This window comes from Ananas comosus, linkage group 12 (genome assembly GCF_001540865.1).
Source record: "Ananas comosus cultivar F153 linkage group 12, ASM154086v1, whole genome shotgun sequence".
Classification (NCBI taxonomy): Eukaryota; Viridiplantae; Streptophyta; class Magnoliopsida; order Poales; family Bromeliaceae; genus Ananas; species Ananas comosus.
The window spans coordinates 765,210-783,613 of NC_033632.1; the positions used below are offsets into that span (position 1 = coordinate 765,210).

General features: G+C 36.4%; 3 protein-coding genes across 8 annotated transcripts; 2 read left to right on the plus strand and 1 right to left on the minus strand.

Annotated features, from left to right (window-relative positions):
- Nucleotides 462-4,507, plus strand: LOC109718620 (rho GTPase-activating protein gacV-like). The gene is made up of 4 exons (XM_020244930.1): nucleotides 462-594; nucleotides 1,432-3,194; nucleotides 3,291-3,407; nucleotides 3,991-4,507. Exons 2-4 carry the CDS (start codon nucleotides 1,469-1,471, stop codon nucleotides 4,272-4,274), a joined length of 2,127 nt encoding a protein of 708 aa, XP_020100519.1. The 5' UTR covers nucleotides 462-594; nucleotides 1,432-1,468; the 3' UTR covers nucleotides 4,275-4,507.
- LOC109718625 (ADP-ribosylation factor 1) lies at nucleotides 480-18,127 on the plus strand. Of its 3 annotated transcripts, none has more exons than XM_020244940.1 (8): nucleotides 480-501; nucleotides 14,272-14,357; nucleotides 14,888-15,045; nucleotides 16,130-16,200; nucleotides 16,493-16,612; nucleotides 16,849-16,967; nucleotides 17,561-17,642; nucleotides 17,861-18,127. In XM_020244940.1, exons 3-8 carry the CDS (start codon nucleotides 14,898-14,900, stop codon nucleotides 17,864-17,866), a joined length of 546 nt encoding a protein of 181 aa, XP_020100529.1. In that variant the 5' UTR covers nucleotides 480-501; nucleotides 14,272-14,357; nucleotides 14,888-14,897; the 3' UTR covers nucleotides 17,867-18,127. The 3 variants fall into 3 exon arrangements, with proteins under 3 accessions (XP_020100529.1, XP_020100531.1, XP_020100530.1); XM_020244942.1 differs by lacking the exon at nucleotides 480-501 and adding an exon at nucleotides 14,204-14,218 and having other exon boundaries at nucleotides 14,269-14,357; XM_020244941.1 differs by lacking the exon at nucleotides 480-501 and adding an exon at nucleotides 14,221-14,239 and having other exon boundaries at nucleotides 14,286-14,357.
- On the minus strand, nucleotides 4,601-11,368 carry LOC109718623 (transcription factor GAMYB-like). 4 transcript variants are annotated; one of them, XM_020244936.1, is made up of 6 exons: nucleotides 11,055-11,368; nucleotides 9,305-9,683; nucleotides 6,828-7,773; nucleotides 6,199-6,362; nucleotides 4,904-4,988; nucleotides 4,601-4,835 (listed from the first exon to the last, which is right to left on the minus strand). In XM_020244936.1, the coding sequence occupies exons 2-5, from the start codon at nucleotides 9,671-9,673 to the stop codon at nucleotides 4,953-4,955; spliced, it is 1,515 nt and encodes a 504-aa protein (XP_020100525.1). In that variant the 5' UTR covers nucleotides 9,674-9,683; nucleotides 11,055-11,368; the 3' UTR covers nucleotides 4,601-4,835; nucleotides 4,904-4,952. The 4 variants fall into 4 exon arrangements, with proteins under 4 accessions (XP_020100525.1, XP_020100523.1, XP_020100526.1 ...); XM_020244934.1 differs by having other exon boundaries at nucleotides 4,601-4,988; XM_020244937.1 differs by lacking the exons at nucleotides 4,601-4,835; nucleotides 4,904-4,988 and adding an exon at nucleotides 4,997-5,123.

Below are 18,404 nucleotides of genomic sequence, written 5' to 3' on the forward strand. Positions count from 1 at the left end.
GTTTAAAGAAACAAACCCAGTAACAAGTTTCCTATATGAAATTTCATTCATATTATTATCCTTCATTTGAACAAAATATGTCGAGAAACTATTAAATTCAAAAGAAAAAAAGAAAACAAAAATTAGAATAATTAAATGCCAATGAGAAGAGAAATACACTATTATTTTAATTTCGCAATATAGGATCATTTTTCTTTTCTGTTTTTGCAGTTTTGAGAAAGGTTTTCTTAACCCCCAAAAAAAAAAAAAAAAAAAATCACCTTTCAGCAGAAATTCGGGCTCAAATTCCAGAAAAGAAAAAAAAAAATCCAAAATCGAGACCATGCGTTGCAAATTAGAAAGAGAGGAGGACCTTGTTTGCAAAATGGCCACGCATAACAATCCCAGCCTGTGACGTGATGACACGTGGCTGCCTGGTGGGCCCAAATCTAGCCGTGGTTCCGCCCCATAATTCGTGCTCATTTTTGTTTCTGAGAGAGAAAGAGAGAGAGAGAAAGAGAGGTTAGGAGGAGATCTCAGAATTTTCTTTTATTATTATTTTAATCTGATATATGCTTATGATCCATTCCAATAAAATTCCAGTGGATGCTTTGGGTAATCATATCCTCTTCTCTCGCTTCTTTTTAAAAAAAAAAAAATTTATTTCTAATAAATATGATGATGTGAAAATTCTTTTTTTTTTTTTTGGTGTAAAATGATGATGAAGAGGATGATGGGTAATTATTCCTTTCCTTCATTCGCTTTTCTCAAATTTTCTTGGCTTTGAAACACCTTCTCCTAATTTTTGGTATATGAATCTTCTTATTTAATCAATATTATATATTTCTTATTAGTTTGAGGATTAAAATTCGATTCAAAAGAGTCGCAATATGATACATTTAATTTCTTCTCTCACAACTATCAATATCATTTTCAATGCACGATTCTGAGGTACAGATTTAAAATCCGTAAAGCTTTTTTTAAAAAAATTTTGTACAAATTTGTAATCCATATGTAATGTTTTATTTCGACTTTTATTTAACTAATGTCGATAATATATCAGGTAATTATTAGTTCTAAGTGCTTTCATTTTGTGAGGTTGTATGTTGCAATTGTAACGAGCTAAATCAGAATAATAAAACTACGCTTATATCGAAGTATTGTTTGTGTTTTTATATTTATGTTACGAATGTAAGTTTGTGTTCTACATTTGGTTCATCCCGTTGGATCCTAAAGATGTTTGTTCCAATATATAGTGAAATAGTGGTTCCTAATAATAGTTCACTTGGATCCTCATGAATTATTTTTCTACAGCTATTCAACATGAACTTAGTATTACTTGAAGCAAACCTTATTTTCGTTATTTTCGCACAACGAATTGAATAGTGTAATGTGTATATATATTATGTAGAATTAGTCTCATTATTCCTTCTTTTGTTTCCAATATCTCAGGTTATGTAATGTAGATTGGACAGCTTAATAGACGGCAATGGCGATCGGTTCGAAGGAAATAGTGGGATACATCAAGAAAATTCCAATTCATATGCGAAGGGCTAGTCGCGGATGTGTTCGGGATCATCCTTTCATTCTTTGTATTGTGTGTTTTCTCCTCATAATATACAGGTATTTTCCTTCGATTTTCGCTCTTCTGTTGGCTTCATTTCCTACAATTCTATGCACCGCGGTTCTTCTCGGACTCCTCTTAAGTTATGGTGAACCAAATGTGCCTGAAACTAAAGAGGAGGGTAAAAGGCTTGTAAATGGTGAAGCAAAGGATGCTTCTCTTGTGAGAAAGCATCATGAAGGAGCTTTAGTTGCGAGCCGTAGCGAGAAAAAATCGGTTAGAGAGAAAGATGATCACGGTTTTTCTCGAAAGAACGAAAATATACCAAGTGAGATTGGGGAGGATCAAAAGAAAAGTGGAAAGCCTAAGGTAGAGGTAGAGATTGATCATGTTGATCATCGCGAAGCTGCTTCTGATTGTGAGCCTGATCAGTCGGAGATATCCTCATCCGACGCCTCTGAGATCATCCCGATGCTTGACGAGCTCCACCCTCTGTTGGATTCTGAGGCTCCTCAGCCGTCAGCAGCATCGAAGGACGGCTCTGATGCGGCGTCAACACAATCGTCTCATGATCGCGAATCGGAAGACGGTAATAGCATCGAGGAAGAAACTGAAAATCAAGAAGACGATGATGAGGAAGACGAGGACGAAGAAGAAGAGGAAGGAGCACAAGAAGAGAAGGATGATGATCATGCTAAAGTCGTGGAATGGACGGCGGATGATCAAAAGAATCTCATGAGCGTCGGGTCTTCTGAGATCGAGAGGAATCAGAGATTGGAAAATTTAATTGCCAGGAGGAGGGCAAGGAAGTTCGTGAGATCGGAAATGGAAAAGAATTTGATTGATTTGGATGGTAATGAATCTTTGCCTACCATAGAGGAATTATCAAAATTTCAAGTCCAAATTCCTCAGGTTTTCGCTCCGAGAAGAAACCCTTTTGATCTTCCTTTCGATTCAGATGACACAATTCCGGGTTCGGCTCCTTCGGTCCTCTTACCAAGCAGAAATCCTTTTGATCTTCCTTATGAACAAGCAGATGAGAGTAATAACCCTGCAGGGAAAGATGATGATAATAATAATAACAACAACAACAGTAACAATAACAATTCTACCCATCAGGGTTTTGTTCCACTTCCGCCGAGGGATTTGTTATATAGAAGGCATGAGAGCTTCACAATAGGCGAGTCATTTCTCGGGGACTTGAAACAAGACTTAAGGCCTTCGAGATTCAGACCTTATTTCGTTGCCGAGAAAGAGAACACCGAGGAGACCAATTTCGCTGATTTAGAGAGAGAATTCAGCGAGAAGAGCGAATCCAAGCTGAGCGAAGGCCAAGAGTACTCCGACACGGTTTCGTCGGGAAATGATCAAGAATGCGACAAGGAGATTGTTGAGGATGAAGTGAATAGCCAACAGAGTGAACTCGCTACGAGCCACGACAATGAAGCTCCTAAAGTAGAGAGCGAATCGTCCGACGATGGCGAGTCAATGCACGACGAACAGATAAAGGCTGAGATCAAGTCAGCAGGAAGCGGCGGAGATAATTCGAAAGCTATGGAGGAGGAAATAACTGAAGAATCGGCGTCAATTTCGTCAATTTCGGATGACGAGAAGGCGGTAGTGACTGAAGATAATAATCTCAAACAACCAGGTGATAATAATCTTTAAAAAGTAATGGTTGGATAGTTAACCATTTATGGTGGATTATAATAATCGTTGCTTATCGATTCTTTACTCGATATTTCAGGTAACGAAGCGGCGCATGCCGATGAGAGTCAAGTCGCAGACCCTGTTTATGATTCTAGCCCGTCGGCAAGGTCGCTGTCAAATGCTTCAGCACTTGAAGAAGCTTTGCTCTATGCAGGTGAGGAGTGATTTACTTCTCTTATCACAATCACAAGCTTTGCTCTATGCAGGCTTTAAAATTCAAAATTCAGTTCAGAAAGAATTTGGGAGTAATTTGGTTAATTATATGTATACATCGAACTAAAGTATATAAAAATAAAGAGTTTTCATGTAATTATCTTATCTTTGTTATTTCAGAGTCACGGAATTTCGAAAAATAGTAATTTATCATCTGCCAATTGACAATTATCTTATCATTGTTTTCTCCTGTTCTTCTTTCCTTCTTGTCCCAGTGTCAGACCAACCAAAAGTACGTGAAATTATTGTGAATACTTGGACAGTAGGATCATAGTGTGATTATGCCATTATTTACCATTTTTCTCGATAGGAATGGACTTTTAGCTTGAACAGTTTTTGCATAAGTGCTATTGAGTAAAACTGTTTGAAAATATACTAGAAATGCTAATAGACTATATCCTCTCCTTGAACAGTTTAGCAAATGGCAAAAACTTTAATCTAGAATTGCTATTCATGTTGCTTTTTCGGAATAGTAAAGTTGTTTCAAAAGTTAGGCCGAACATGCAATTACTCTTGTTTTACAGATAAAGGTGGCTCCAGTCACTCACCTCCGCAGGTGGATTCATCTACAAAAGGAGTGATTTGGGTCGCGCCGAGTTTGGCTTGCGTGGAGGAGAACGAGTCGAGATCGAGGGAGGTATCTCAAATCAGAGAGCGCGATGTTCTTGGCACTGACTTGAAGGATATTCGCGAAGATTTCCGCCTTCCGATCGTGCCCGTCTTGCCTCCCCGCGCAGCTAGTCGGCCGCTGCGTCTTTCAAGCTTGTCTTCTATGGAGGCTGAGTCGAGTGATGGTAGTTCAAACTAGATGCTTCAACTGTGGTTAGATTTGTTTATTTGGACTTCTTTTTTTCTTTATTTTGATGTTTCCTACTAAAAAGAAACATGTCAAATTTCATCAATGTGTTTCTGCTTACAGCGGAAATGTCTATTGCTTTGATCAACTTTCTATTATATATTTGTACTGAACGTAGCTAAAAAGAATTCTTTCACGTACAGTGATAAGGCTTTATTGTGTTCATTGGACTATCATGTCTTTCACCTTGATGGCATTAAACTATCATATCTTTATCTGACCTCTTTGGAGATAAACCATGTCTCTCATCAAATCTTAGAGAAAGTTTGGATTACATCTTCCAACAAACAAGCGAAAATAATAATAATAATAATAATAATAATATAGAGAAGGGAAGAAACATGAATTCCACTAATCAAAGAAACCAAAAACTCAAAAGAAACCTTGGAACTAGAATGCGACGGCAAAGATTGTAAGCTTTGAGCACAAATTGTCCCCTTTCGCTTGTCGAATCGATGCTGCGCACTGCAAACTGGAACTGTAAGACCAACTATCTCTTCTCTTCCATGCTGCCTGCATCGATATCGATCACCAGATTACAGTTGTATTGACGGATTACATCAAAGGACTGCAGTGCTGACCAGCTTCACAGCGCTTCTCGCAGTGATGTCCGTCAAGGGCTCTTTTCCATCAAACTGCACCACGACGATCCAGCCAAGCTGTTTTCTGTGCAGGTTTCACAATTCGACGGCAACGGTGAAATGAGGTAGCAGGAGAAACAAAGGTTGGCAAAAGGAGCTTTGATATGATTCACAGAGATTGCAATAGCATGGGACATGATCTGGATGATTATTAGTGCAACTGCGAAAGCAGAAGATATATATATATATTCTGATTGATGGAGAGGCACTCCACTATTGCAACTTAAGAGAGAGAGAGAGAGACCAACAACTTATTTACTATGCAATAATATAAAAACGTTATGCAAATTCAAATCAAATAAACCATAGAATCAATAATAAAGTGGAATAAAAAAAATAACAATAAATGATAGGAAAATGCTACCTATCTGGACTCTTATGCATAGGTATAAATTTTACACCCCACGCATCCTAGAGTTTACAAAATAAGTTGATAAAACAAGTGAAAAATAAGAATCTTTGGATGAATAGAATGTGAGATGAACACGTAATCTAAAAGTGTACGGATAGCATGCTCCGAATGATATTCACTTGAAATAAAAGCTACAGAATACCCTGAATGCAACAAAAGCTACAGAATACTCTGAATGCTGAAACAAAATAAGCCATGCAGCAGTAAACTATTTAACAGGAAAAACAAATAACTCCTCCATATGTGAAATTGAAGTATCACGGGTAACATCGTTAATCTCCCTCATATTATTCAACAACAATTCACAGTAAATTACTAGCCCTAATTAACCCGTCGAATGCTTAAAGCAAGCATATAACATCTAATATTTTACTGTTACAAACAAGAAACATAAGCAATGGCTACACTAGCAAAGTACTATTAATCACCCAAAGCCGAAATAAATCTAAGTTCACGTACAGGCTAAATTGAAGGAAATCCCCAATAAACATCGCAGTTTCCGTTAATTCCGGCTAAAATATTGAATCCTGCATACTCCAAGATATCATCATCTTCCCCCCGTCCCCTCCGTCATGAGTGCCAATAGGATAAGATGTTGTTTCTAAATTTCAGCAGGGTAATGTGAAAATCACAATATTTATAAGGGGTCTCCTGCAATTTAGCCCTTCGATAAAAGATCTCAAGGATTTTCGAACATTTGACAAGCCTGAGGCATGTTCTTCCACGGGAAGGCATTGAGGCCGAGCCCATTACTGAATATATAAGTTGAATCGATAGAAACAGGCCTGTTGCAAAAGTCTTCAGCTAAAAGTGCCGTTATTACCTCGTTGACATCATAATCTTCTTTTGCAATTTCAGAACTTCCATGAAACCAGTTAGAATCAAGCAATTCGTCTGGCCTTAAGAAATCCGGGCGAGATAGGGTTTCTTGTTCGCTTGACCGTGGGCCTGGAATTTGCTCACCAGAAGCAAAGATAATATTCGATCCTGTGGAAGTTTTAGTAATGTGAATTTCAAGTTACGCATCTAAAATAAAGAGCTTCAGGAGAAATGCTTGCTAGGTAGAGCTGTCTGAAGGACTAATTGCTTTACATTGAAAAACCCTGTCAAACAGCCTTGTGCTGCAGCTAGCAGCAGAAGATACGAAGTAGAACTTCCTGCTTTTGGAGAAGCCAGAAACTTTCTGGCCTAGATAGAATAATTCTACAAAACTCTTTGAAAAAACACTAATCGCAACAACTTCCCACGACAACAAAAGCAGAAACTTCAAGTTAAGAGTTTATGCTCTTTGGGGTTCAAAAGTTCATTTCAGCTTCTTACCACAACAAGAAGTCCAAACTTCCATTTGACTGATGCTAGACTGTCCCACTTCTTGGAACAGAGAAGCTTCAACATAAGCTAGGGCCAGACACACAAAGCGAGATTATTATATAAAGCAGTACAGATGCTTACCAAAAGGCGAGTTGGGGGGTGGAAGCTCATCAAGCGGGCTGCTGCAAAGAGGAGGCGTGCACTCATTTAAAAAAGTAGGAAATTTACTCCACGGAGAAGCTATTTCATTATAACCTACCAAGCGTTGGTTGTAGACATTAATCTCAGGAGCTTCTGCCAAGTCATTGGTTGTCAAAACTGAAGAACCAGAACTATTTGGGCATGGCCGATTTTCCAAGCTGTTTACAGTTGGTGATATGTTAATAAGGGATTCTAAAAGACCGGTATTTTGCATAGAGGCAAAAGTGTTGTTTTGCACCGAATGAATTGTAGCAGGAGATTGCAGATAAGTATCAACTGCTTTATCTAACCAAGGATCATCCGTGGTAAAATCAGTCTCAGAATATTGGAGTGAAGGGAGCTCCAACTTCACGGCCCCTTGAAGGGGCTTAGAAGCAGAGGAGAAGCCATTCAAAAGGGAATGGCCACCACCAAAAGCACTCACTAGAGGCGCTTCTGGGTTCTTACTGCCAGGGTCAGGATCATAAGAATAACTGGAGAGTTGCTCAACAACAGGAAGCCCAGTGGGAAGAGAGATCGTTTCATTAAGCTGTCTTGTGTGGTTCATTGAATTCGTGAAGCAACGATTTTGCACCCCCAAACTCTGAATACGCATGCTAGAGAGAGAAAAATTAGAGTTTGGTGGCGGTAGGTAGGATAAGGCTCCTGGGTTGGCATTTAAATTGTCGAAGATGATATAAGGCAAGTCAACATTGTTTCCGTGGAAAATATAGTTTGGCCTTTCAGGGAAACTGCTGCTAAAGCTGCTAGCGACGTGAGATTGCTGATTTTCGTTTTGTACTTGAACAGTGATATTTTCTGGGTAAATTGGTAACCCCATTCGCAAACGCTTCTTTATCCGGGTGTTCCAATAGTTCTTTATCTCGTTATCTGTCCGCCCTGGTAACTGAAGAAAAAAAGCATATTTGAGTTTAATTCTGGAAAATTTAAACAAATCTCAAAAAGAAATTATCAGGGTTGTATAAAATAGTCCTCTTTCACATATATTGCATCGCAGGCCCCCAACCTCTAAAATATTTCAGTTGATTCCCCAACATTTCCATTTGTTTGTACTCTTTAGCATTCTGTTATGTTCCCATTTTTTTCCTTATACTGGATAGAATACCACATAATCACCATATGAGAAGTCAAAAGCCACTTACACGGGAGTTATGTGGTGATTGTGTGGATATATCCAACTTGGAGGAAATAAATGGAATTGCTACAAATAGCGAAGGCTAGGGACTCAAATCCATAAATTTTAAGGCGAAGGACAAAACTAAAGCTATGATTAGAGGTTAAGGAGCCTTAGGGCGATTTACTCATCCTCTGTCACTATAACCTGAAAAAAAAGCACATAGAATGAAATTGCAGAAAACAACTGTTTGAAGGAAAAGAAGTATAGATCTTCATACAAGATCGAGACATATGAGAAAGCAAGAAGTCACTTCTCTTTAACTAAGATATACAAGTAACGGAGATGTCTAGAGCTTTTAAGAAGCCAAACGAGTGCCAGATATCCAATCAGTTAAAACCCCATGTTGAAGAAATATAGTTCTTGTGTCTATTGATATTCTCCACATACCCAAAAATATTGAGACATCAAATATATAACTATTCTTTTGCAAATTTATCTGTCACTTTATATGAAATGTACTTCATTCTTTACAGATGGAGTATCCAAACTTCATCGATAGATACAACAGAACTTAACCATCAAGAGCATTATCAAACAGCGGGAGTATGCAAGCTAACTGTATGCATAATATGCCTTTTTATAAAATAGAGTCGCAGGCAAAGGAGGACTTGGAATTTATTATACAATGAGGATTTTTTTGTACTAAACACAGCTTTATATGCGTCAGAATGAATTCATGACCAAGTACAGATTCCGAGGAGGAGGAATCAATATATTAAGAAGGGTAGAAGCTAAAGTGAGACTTGTTCAGTTTATATTACTAAGACTTATGACAAAATTACGGACATATGTGCTGCAACCAAAAAGCATAGGCTAAAACAAAACCAAGGATAAAGAAGGTAAAATGCATAGAACTCACCTCAACTATATTGCATTTTATTGAGTAAAATATTTCAATCTTGCAACCTACTGTTTCGATACTTTTGAGAACAGAAACTCATATTATGTTCTGCTAGAACTTGATGCTTGTCGTTTAAAACCAACGAAGAAGAAGAAGAGGAAGAGGAAGTTACAGAATATCCCATGAAGTAACAGAACATTCCATGATATAACAGAATATTTCATTAGAAAGGTTCCCAAATACCATCAAGTTTTGATTGAGAGGTAGTTAAATCAAACATAGTGAAAGGTTAGGTAATAAAACATTTTTAAAGTTTGTGGACCTATTGCAAAATGCACTGTCATTAGGCATCACTATGCTAAATAAGGTTGCAGTACAAAGGACAAAATATTTACTTACACGAGCAGCCATTTTAGCCCATTTGTTCCCTAACATAGCGTGCAGTTGAATGATCTTATCCTCCTCCTCTTGAGTGATGGCACCTCTCTTCAAGTTTGGCCTCAGATGATTAGCCCATCGGAGACGGCAGCTCTTACCGCAGCGCGACAGGCCCGAATTCTTTTGAACAGCATTCCAGTTCCCCTCCCCGTGCTTCTTAACGTAGTCGATGAGAATGGCATCTTCAGCAGAAGTCCAAGGTCCCTTCTTTAAAACAGGGGCTCCTCCATTAGCTGATCCGCCGCTACTGCTACCTTCATCAAAGGATGGAGAATCAATCCGATCCTTTGGCATGATTGTAGTTTCAGTTCCCTTTTTTGCATTAGTCATTTGTCCAAGCCTGATTACAAGGATAGGTAAGATAACACACAGTCACACAGAGCATCTAAATCTATTATATATAATGATACGACTTCTGACCAAAACCATGAAGCTACCCTCAATCATTAGAAACTGAGCAAAATTTTTTAAATGAAAATATTATCATGATAATATATTCACCAATTTGTACATATCCTAAACATTATGTGAACCGTCTTAAGTATATTTGATCGTAAAATCTCCGCACCACCCTATTATAAGATTATATACAAATTTTTTTAAAAAAAAAGGACAGTAAAGATAAGTTTATCTGACCTTTCTCTATGTGGATGGTTCATTAATTATCTATCATGATCACAGTGAATTTTATCTCTTTATTTCTGGAGCCATCTATCCAATCCAATCCTTTCATATTTAATCTCAATCAAATTTTTATGAATATCTCCTATTAGTTCTCTCTAAAGATAAGAATTTTCTGAGCTTTCGCCACTACAGCGGCTCAATTAATGCAAAATTCCGACAAAAATAAAAAGGCAGTCCTTGCTTATATATGGACAAAGAATGAAACACACAAAAAGTTATCATTTTCTGCCAAAAAAAATTATAATAACAAATCCAAGTTCATGACGAAATCTTTAATACAATTCAAACCCAAAGCGAAAAATGGATAGATCTTAAATCCTGTTGGACCCAATGCATTTAAAACCTAGCAAATAGAGTAAGAATCCAAAAGTAGTAACTGCTGTTGGGGGGTAAAAAAAATCCTTCCAAAACTCCCACATTCATAAAAATCACTAAGGAATCAATAAGAAGTAACAAAGAAAACTTAAAAATGAGTTCTTAAATGAAGTTTCATTATATAGCAATAACTCCAAGGCAAGTATAAATCAACTTTAAAGCAAAAAATTGGAAAGGAAACAAAAACTCAATGGAAACGATGGATAGATTTTAAATCTCTCTCAAACACAACACAAATAAACCCATGAATCAGCATAAAAGTCCAAAATTAGCAACTGCTTTAGTAAAAATTCTTTTGTTTTTCCTCCATAAAAACAACTCCTGCTAAACTCTAAATCAACTCTATAGCCAAAAATATAGTAAGAAAATCAATACAACTTAACAACAAGCACATAAATGGGGTCTCTTTATATGGCAGCAACTCTAGAAAAAGTCTAAACCAACTTAAAGCCAAAAATTATATTTTTTTAAAAAAAACCCTAAAACTCAATAGAAACCATGTATAGATCCTAAATACTCTCCGCCTGTGCACATTTAAACCAGGAATCTGAGAAAGCGCACAAAATTAGCAACTACAAGTAGTGAAAATTTAGCTTTTTTATTTCCGAACTCCATCTATAAACCTAAAAATCGGAAATTTTAAGCAAATCACCTCGAATCAAACCGATTGGGGGCGCGATCGAACTCTGTGGGAAGCGATAAATCGACGGGGATCAGAGAGACTAAGGGATCTGCCTCATCCCCCTCCTCTCCCTCGAAGGAGCTCCGCGAAATGGAGAACGAAATGGAGAGAGAGGGAGAGAGAGCGAGAAAGAGAGAACGGAGTCGGGGTGATATGGAGGAGAAAAGGGGCGAGTAAAAATAGTAGCAGTGAAAAGCTAGGGGATTTTTTTTTTAATTTTTGCAGAAATTGTATTTTTTTTTTTTTAGAGAGAGATTTGTGATGTGATTTATAGACTACAGTAATACAGTATAGGAGGGGCGAGATGGAGATTTTTGGGAAAACAATAGAGATTTTATTGTAGAGATATAGGATTACTCCAAGAAAATAGCTAAGATACATGAGAGAGAGAGAGAGAGAGAGAGATGCCTCATCCCTCTCCTTATTATTTGCTATTTATTCGAATTTCAAAATTTTAAAAATTTTTATAATGGTCATCTTTTGTATACAAAAACAAAAAAATCTGTTCATTATGTTCATTTCGAGAGCTGTACCACTTTTTGAAAAAAAAAAAAAAATCTAGGGGTTGGAAATTTCGAAACTCAAACTAATAAATTGCCTCCTTGCACTCTAAGATTTGAATTTTTTTAATTCAAAAATTCCTACACATTTTAGTCGAAATATTTGATTTAATTGAAAAAAAAAGGTACCATAATTGGAATGGAACATTGGCTCTAAATTTAAATGGATGTACAAAATTAGAGCTTGATATTGCTCATAGATACCGCAAATGTACCAGCACGATTGAAAATAATTGAAATATATGATAGGACGAAATTGCACCGTGCACTTAAAAAGGACACTTGACACAATGGGATTCAGGGTAAAATAACTTGAACCTGGGTTGGATTTGAGATTGGGCTTGAGCTCGTGCTCTTTTAATTTAAGGCACAACTAAACACGTGTAAACTCTCTTAACCTAAAGACTATAGAATATTAAAATTTACCGTCAGCCATGTTGAGAAAATAATCTCAAGATGTGATATTAATGTTTATACTCAGAACTACACAATTCAATTTAGTTAAGTATATACTGTGGGTGGATACCTAATAAGTTCTTTATGGGTAATGTAAATTTGACACGAATTAAATGAGCCAGATTGAGTTTTGATCTACTATAAATGACAAGAATTTAAGTTAGCTTAGCTCGATCGTGTCAAGCTCTGAGAAAAACATTGCGATCTTACTAGCGATTTGCGATGAGATCCGCAATCATGTAAATCACATTGTTGATTTGGTGAACATTTTTTGTATAATATTTTCCACCCAAATCATGTTTTGTGTTCTCTGTCTAATCCATTGCTAGTTCAGTAGTTTTACATGTCAGTAGCGGATTATAGAAAAAAATTTTTTCTTTTGACAAGGGAAAAAAAATTAAAGTTAAAGAGTGCATTGCAGGGTGTTTTCAACAAGATAATATAAAATTCAATTCTCATGCTCTTGAATTATAACATAAAGTTAACATTTCTGATTTTTTCACTATAAGTGAGAAGTATTTTTTGAAAATGACTTACCACCTCCATTGTAACGAACCTTGCTTACGATTTATAAGGCTTAGTTTGGTATTGAGGCCTATATAACGCTATTAGATAAAATGGAGTTGTGAAAAAAGCATATAGGGATATGCTTTCGCGTTCTCCGGTGGGACCGCAGAAAATATAGCGTAACCGACTAATCGCAATATGCGGAATGCAATATTACGTACAGAAACAAACAGAATATTTTTCCAACGTACTTTCCCACCGTACGTAACGCAATCTCCCCGCAAATCCAAACAAAGCCTAAATTCTTTTTCTCCCCCCAAAATTTGCTATTCATATAGTAAAATAAACGGATAGTGGCCCAAGTATTCTGATATTGCAATTTAGTCTCTAATATTTTATATATATTTTAGCTCTGAAGTTTTAAGTGGATTGAAATTTTACTTACGGCCACCAAAGAAAATCTATATTTTCTTTTGTGTTATTGTAATCCTATTTCAAATACAATAAATTGAAGAAGCTCTGCTTTGAATTTTTAACTCTTGGAATCTCTCGTATCTCATTTTGAATTTTTAAATTTATTACACTGTGCCGGTCCAAATCCGGCCCGGTCCAACTTATACAGCATATGCTGATTCCGGTCCGGTTCGGTCGCGCTACAACGCTTCTCATGTGCGTAAGGTTGACGCGAAGCATCGCATTCATATTCCGCCTAATAATACATATCCCTACACCCGTTTCACCACGTAATCCCTGAGCCCAACCAAATTATAGGCGCAACAAATCCCCCACCGCTGTTTTATTATTGAGCAATTCTAAAGCAAAATCTAATTAATAGTCACTGTAAAATTCCAATATTACAACGTAGTCCTGAACTTTTTATTTTAATCCTTTAATTCTCTATACTTTTTTATTGTCTTCCAGAACATAACGAGAGTTTTAATTTTGATATAATCTTTTAAAACTTTCGTGTAGAATAGAATTAAAACTTCTAACATAAAATAAATTTTAAAAAAATATTAATATCTAGAATAATGTTTCAATATTGATTTTATATGTCTAAAAATTATTTTATTTTTTCTAGCACTCATAATTATATTGTTTTAAGGGATAATATCTAATATGCTATTCAGTATTTTAAAAATATTTTATTTATTACTGGATCAAAATATTTTTGTTGAGGATCCAAATATTCTTGTTGGTTTTAAGATTTTTCTTAAAATATCTTCATTTTTCTAGAATTTACTAAATAGATTGGATTTCAGGAAAAATATTTTATAATTTCAGAATAAATTTAAAAATTTTAATTAGTAGTGAGGAGTAAATAAGTAGAAGCTTTTTTGTAAAAAAAAAAGAAGAAAGTAAAATGTTTAAATAAAAATGTTCAGGGACTAGGCCAAAAAATCGGGTCAGTACAGGGACTATTTAGTCATTTGGGGCTCTTTTCTCGACCTACAAAGTTAATGGTCTATAGACCAGTTCTACGGGGAATTTTCTCCTTTCCGCACCACACCCACTATAAAAACGGAGTGGCGAATCAGCCTAAGCCACCCACCGTTCGTTTTCCTCTGTTCTCTCTCTCCGATCCTTCCTTTTCTCGCGAAGAGAGAGAGAGAGAGAGAGAGAGAGAGAGAGATTTTGAGATCTCGAGATCTCGAGCAATGGAGAGAGAGAGAGAGAGGGAGGAGGAAGCGAGGAAGAAGAAGCGGAGACTCCGATCCCAAGCGCGCGACGAGAGCGAGAGATCGTCCGGGTAATCCAATCGACCTCTGTTTTCCGATCCGATCCTCGATTACGATCCTTTTCCTCTATTCTCTCTTGGATCTGCGATCGATCTCGTTGTTCTTAGGGTTTCGGATCTCCGATTCACCTTTTAAATCGTTGTAACTGATGGATTGATCGGTTTTTCTTCCATTTCTATGTTTATTTTGATTGGATCTTCGATTCCGATCATTCTCCTTTATTATTCCATGGGTCTTCGATCGATCTCGGTTTTTTTATAGGTTTTGTGGTCTTTTAGTCCTGTTATTCCGTCTTAGCTGTTAGATGGGTTGATTTTAATTACTATTGTTGATCGATTTTATCGATTAATAGCTTTTCTATTTGATCGAATGCAGTATTTGAATTTGATGTTGTAAATCTTGGTTTCGGCTTCCCATTCCTGTTAGATCTTGTAGATTTGGGGGGTTTGATATGTTTTTGGCGTTAGTTTGTTGCATTAGGGTTTGGATCTGCTGGGATCTGTAGAGATCTAAGTTGAATTGTTGTGGTGTGTTGTTACAGGAGAGGAAAGATGGGGCTCACCTTCACGAAGCTCTTTAGCCGCCTCTTTGCGAAGAAGGAGATGAGGATATTGATGGTTGGGCTTGATGCGGCTGGTAAGACGACCATCCTCTACAAGCTCAAGCTCGGAGAGATCGTCACCACCATTCCCACGATCGGTGAGCCTTTGATCCTTTTAGTTTTTTCCTTATGCAATGATGAAGCCTGCTACTACATTGATTTGATCTGCAACATATTTACTTGGTAACATCGAATTGCCATTTGTTTCATCGTCAATATAGCAAGAGAACAGAGAGGAAGCAATGGAATTTGTAGAGAGCTATTAATTGATTCAAGTTCCAATGCTATGAATCAAGTTCTAATGCTTGCAATCATGTTATGCTGTATTATATGGTTATGTGCGGACATTGCTAGGAAAGTAGAATCATGCTTTGTTAGGGGTATGTTTTAAAAAAGGTTTGCCATAGCGACCGTCAATGTCAACAACTGTAATTCTTTATGCTGATGGGAGGCAACAACTGTATTTCCCCTTCATAGGCTTTTTCATGTCCTTTTGCAGCGAAATTAGGATAGCTCTTTCTTTTGTTCGTGTGGATCTATTGAATTATTTTAGGAGGTCCACGAGGAAATGCTATTAATCTGATTTTTTGGGAAAAGCTTCTTACCCTTGTGTTGCTTATGAGAAAAATAATGTGAGAAATTAAGTTATTAGGAAGTTCTCATTATTGCTATATTTAATGCTTACAACTCATTTGCAGTAAAAAAAATTACAATTAAACTTAGATTGTATTGTATTTCTTATAATAACCAAGTTTTATCTGCTACAGATGCCATGTGAGCTGATAGAAAATAGATGGCTGCCAAAAAATAAAAAAGAAATTAGTCGCACATGCTTTTCAGTGTAGGAGTCTTTAGATGACAAATAAAACAGTTCTGAAAAAGGAAATAAATGAAAGTGGTGGATGAAATTACAAATGGATCTGGGTCTTAAAGAGAAGGGAAAGGCGGATACAGCGAAATTGGTAACTGCTGTAGATTTAGATTGATTTAGCCTTGGTGTGACTTTCAAATTTATAGAAATGATTCACTGTTTGTTGTTGTTTTTATTTTATCCCTGTGACATGATCAAGACTTATTTACCTGTTTTTCTCTGCCATATATTTCTTATGTATCAATATTGCACTTTGTTTCAGATTTCTTCTGTCGGTTTGTATTGTAATTTTTTTGGGCTTAAATATGCAGGATTCAATGTGGAAACTGTGGAGTATAAGAACATTAGCTTCACCGTATGGGATGTTGGTGGCCAGGACAAGGTATGCTCTTTCTTTTGTACCACTGCTTTATAGTTAAGGATTTGATGTACTGCTGGAGTTGGTTGAATGTTCTGACCAAATTTTGGTCCTACTTGTGCTTTCCTTTTGTCTATTAGGCACTGTTGAAGATTCTGCAGTAAAAAATTTTGGTTTCTAAGTTATCTATTAGTTTTGGAGAGCAACATTTTTTAATCCTGATATACCATTTTGATTGTTGGGATTTTATTATTATTATTCCCTTTTGTTAACAAGGTGATGATTTTGGTTTATATTTTATGTTCTTTAAAAACAGATCCGCCCATTGTGGAGGCATTACTTCCAGAACACGCAGGGCCTTATCTTCGTCGTCGACAGCAATGACAGGGATCGTATTGTCGAGGCTAGAGATGAGCTCCACAGGATGCTCAATGAGGTCGACTCATCCTCTCCCTTGACAAACTTTGACTATTCCTCATATATTACAATGCCCCTTGTTTTATATTGCATAGGAATATATTACGAACTTTCGATACTTACAAAAATGTATAATGGAAAGAATACTTTCTTCTGTCTTGTAAAAAGAAATATAAATTCCACAAAAGTAGTACTAACTAGTTATATTTCTTTTTTTTTAAAAAAATCTTATGATCTTCTTTGTAATGGCGACAGGATGAGTTGCGCGATGCCGTGTTGCTCGTCTTTGCGAACAAGCAAGATCTCCCTAATGCTATGAATGCTGCTGAGATCACCGATAAGCTTGGCCTTCACTCCCTACGTCAGAGGCACTGGTATGCTGTAATCTATGCATCATATACCACTCGTTCTTAATCAAGCTGTATAATTTTTTTTTTTTTTATTGTAATTTTGTTTGTTCTGATGTGTACGTCCATAGAAGAAGAATCCTTAAATTTTAAGGGCTTTTACATGTATGCCCCCACAGATCATCTATAAACATATTTAACCCCATAATGTATGGATTTTCTCATATGTTCCCCTTGGGGTGTCATCCGCTTCATGGGTGAAGTTGGTTTCATATTACAAAGAGTGTCTTAAGAGGTCATTTTTGCAGGAATTAAGCACATAAGAAATAAAGAATTTTAAGGGCATATATGAAAATTAAGGTAATTTTACAAGGGTCCATATTTAACGAAAATAATGCAATATATATTTGGCAATGATGAGATTGCTGCCCCTTCATCAAGACTTCTTCAAATTCTTAAGTGATATAAATTCAAATCATGGTCCAAATCTATCAACAGATAACAATTACCACAGTAATCTCTTTCAGTTGTTGAAATCTGGCCCCCTCATTTTTTTAAAGAAAAGCTTTTATTATTGTTTGAATCCTCATTATGAATTTGTTTTGTGGGGGTGATTGCAGGTACATTCAGAGCACGTGTGCTACATCTGGTGAGGGGTTGTATGAGGGGCTTGACTGGCTCTCCAACAACATCGCCAGCAAGGTAACTGCTTTGTTTTCTGTGCATCTATCTCTCTCTTGCAGCGAAATCAAAATATTCAAATTTTATGAAATTATTTTACTGATTTCAAATTTGCTAAGACCTATTATAGGCTTTTACTCCTTATACTATAGGTTCTTATTAGTTAACTAATCGGTTTTCTCTTTTTCTTTTCTTTTCTTTTCCTTTTTTTTTTTTTTTTTATTTCTGCTGTATTTCAGGGTTGAAGATGTGAAAAGCATATTTTGAAATGGCTGAAGATCTTGGTGTTATTAAGTATTATAGTACTACTTTGTTACGTTAACTAGTTTGGGTTGCTTTCGTTGTTTTGATGAATTGGTCATATTTTGGTTTGTTTTTTCCTAATATTTTGTGTTTCGGCTGTTAATGTACTTGCCTATCAATCAGTACATGTCTGCATGTCTTTCTTTGTAGTAGTAATTTGACTCTGTGATGTCGCTGTTTTAGTGCACAACCCTTTTCTTCCTCGTGTTGTGTAATTTCTTCAGGGTGAAACATTCTTTTCTAGATTTTGATAAGCACGGTTTTTATTTATTCATTAAAATAAAATACATCTCGTCAGTACGGTGAAAGTTTATCAACACGTCTGCCGCACAATAGGACCGAGTAATTTGAGTAAATGTTGAACAAAGTATAAACTAGTGTGGGGAGCGCCTCACGTGTAAACGTATAAACCGAAGGTCTGGAGGGTTTTCGTTGAAGTTCTCGCAAGTTTTCAGCATACTTGTGAGAAGCATTTTTTTC

Bases quoted from the DNA above. Each gene is read 5' to 3' on its own strand.
- LOC109718625 (XM_020244940.1), top strand. From the start codon at position 14,898: ATGGGGCTCACCTTCACGAAGCTCTTTAGCCGCCTCTTTGCGAAGAAG. The intron at 15,046-16,129 runs GTGAGCCTTTGA...TTAAATATGCAG, and splicing joins CACCACCATTCCCACGATCG to GATTCAATGTGGAAACTGTG. The intron at 16,968-17,560 runs GTATGCTGTAAT...GGGTGATTGCAG, and splicing joins TCCCTACGTCAGAGGCACTG to GTACATTCAGAGCACGTGTG.
- LOC109718623 (XM_020244933.1), bottom strand. From the start codon at position 9,673: ATGACTAATGCAAAAAAGGGAACTGAAACTACAATCATGCCAAAGGAT. The intron at 7,774-9,304 runs GTAAGTAAATAT...TTTTTTCTTCAG, and splicing joins GGGCTAAAATGGCTGCTCGT to TTACCAGGGCGGACAGATAA. The intron at 6,363-6,827 runs GTAAGCATCTGT...AAACTTCCACAG, and splicing joins ACCCCCCAACTCGCCTTTTG to GATCGAATATTATCTTTGCT.
- LOC109718620 (XM_020244930.1), top strand. From the start codon at position 1,469: ATGGCGATCGGTTCGAAGGAAATAGTGGGATACATCAAGAAAATTCCA. The intron at 3,195-3,290 runs GTGATAATAATC...TCGATATTTCAG, and splicing joins TAATAATCTCAAACAACCAG to GTAACGAAGCGGCGCATGCC. The intron at 3,408-3,990 runs GTGAGGAGTGAT...CTTGTTTTACAG, and splicing joins AGAAGCTTTGCTCTATGCAG to ATAAAGGTGGCTCCAGTCAC.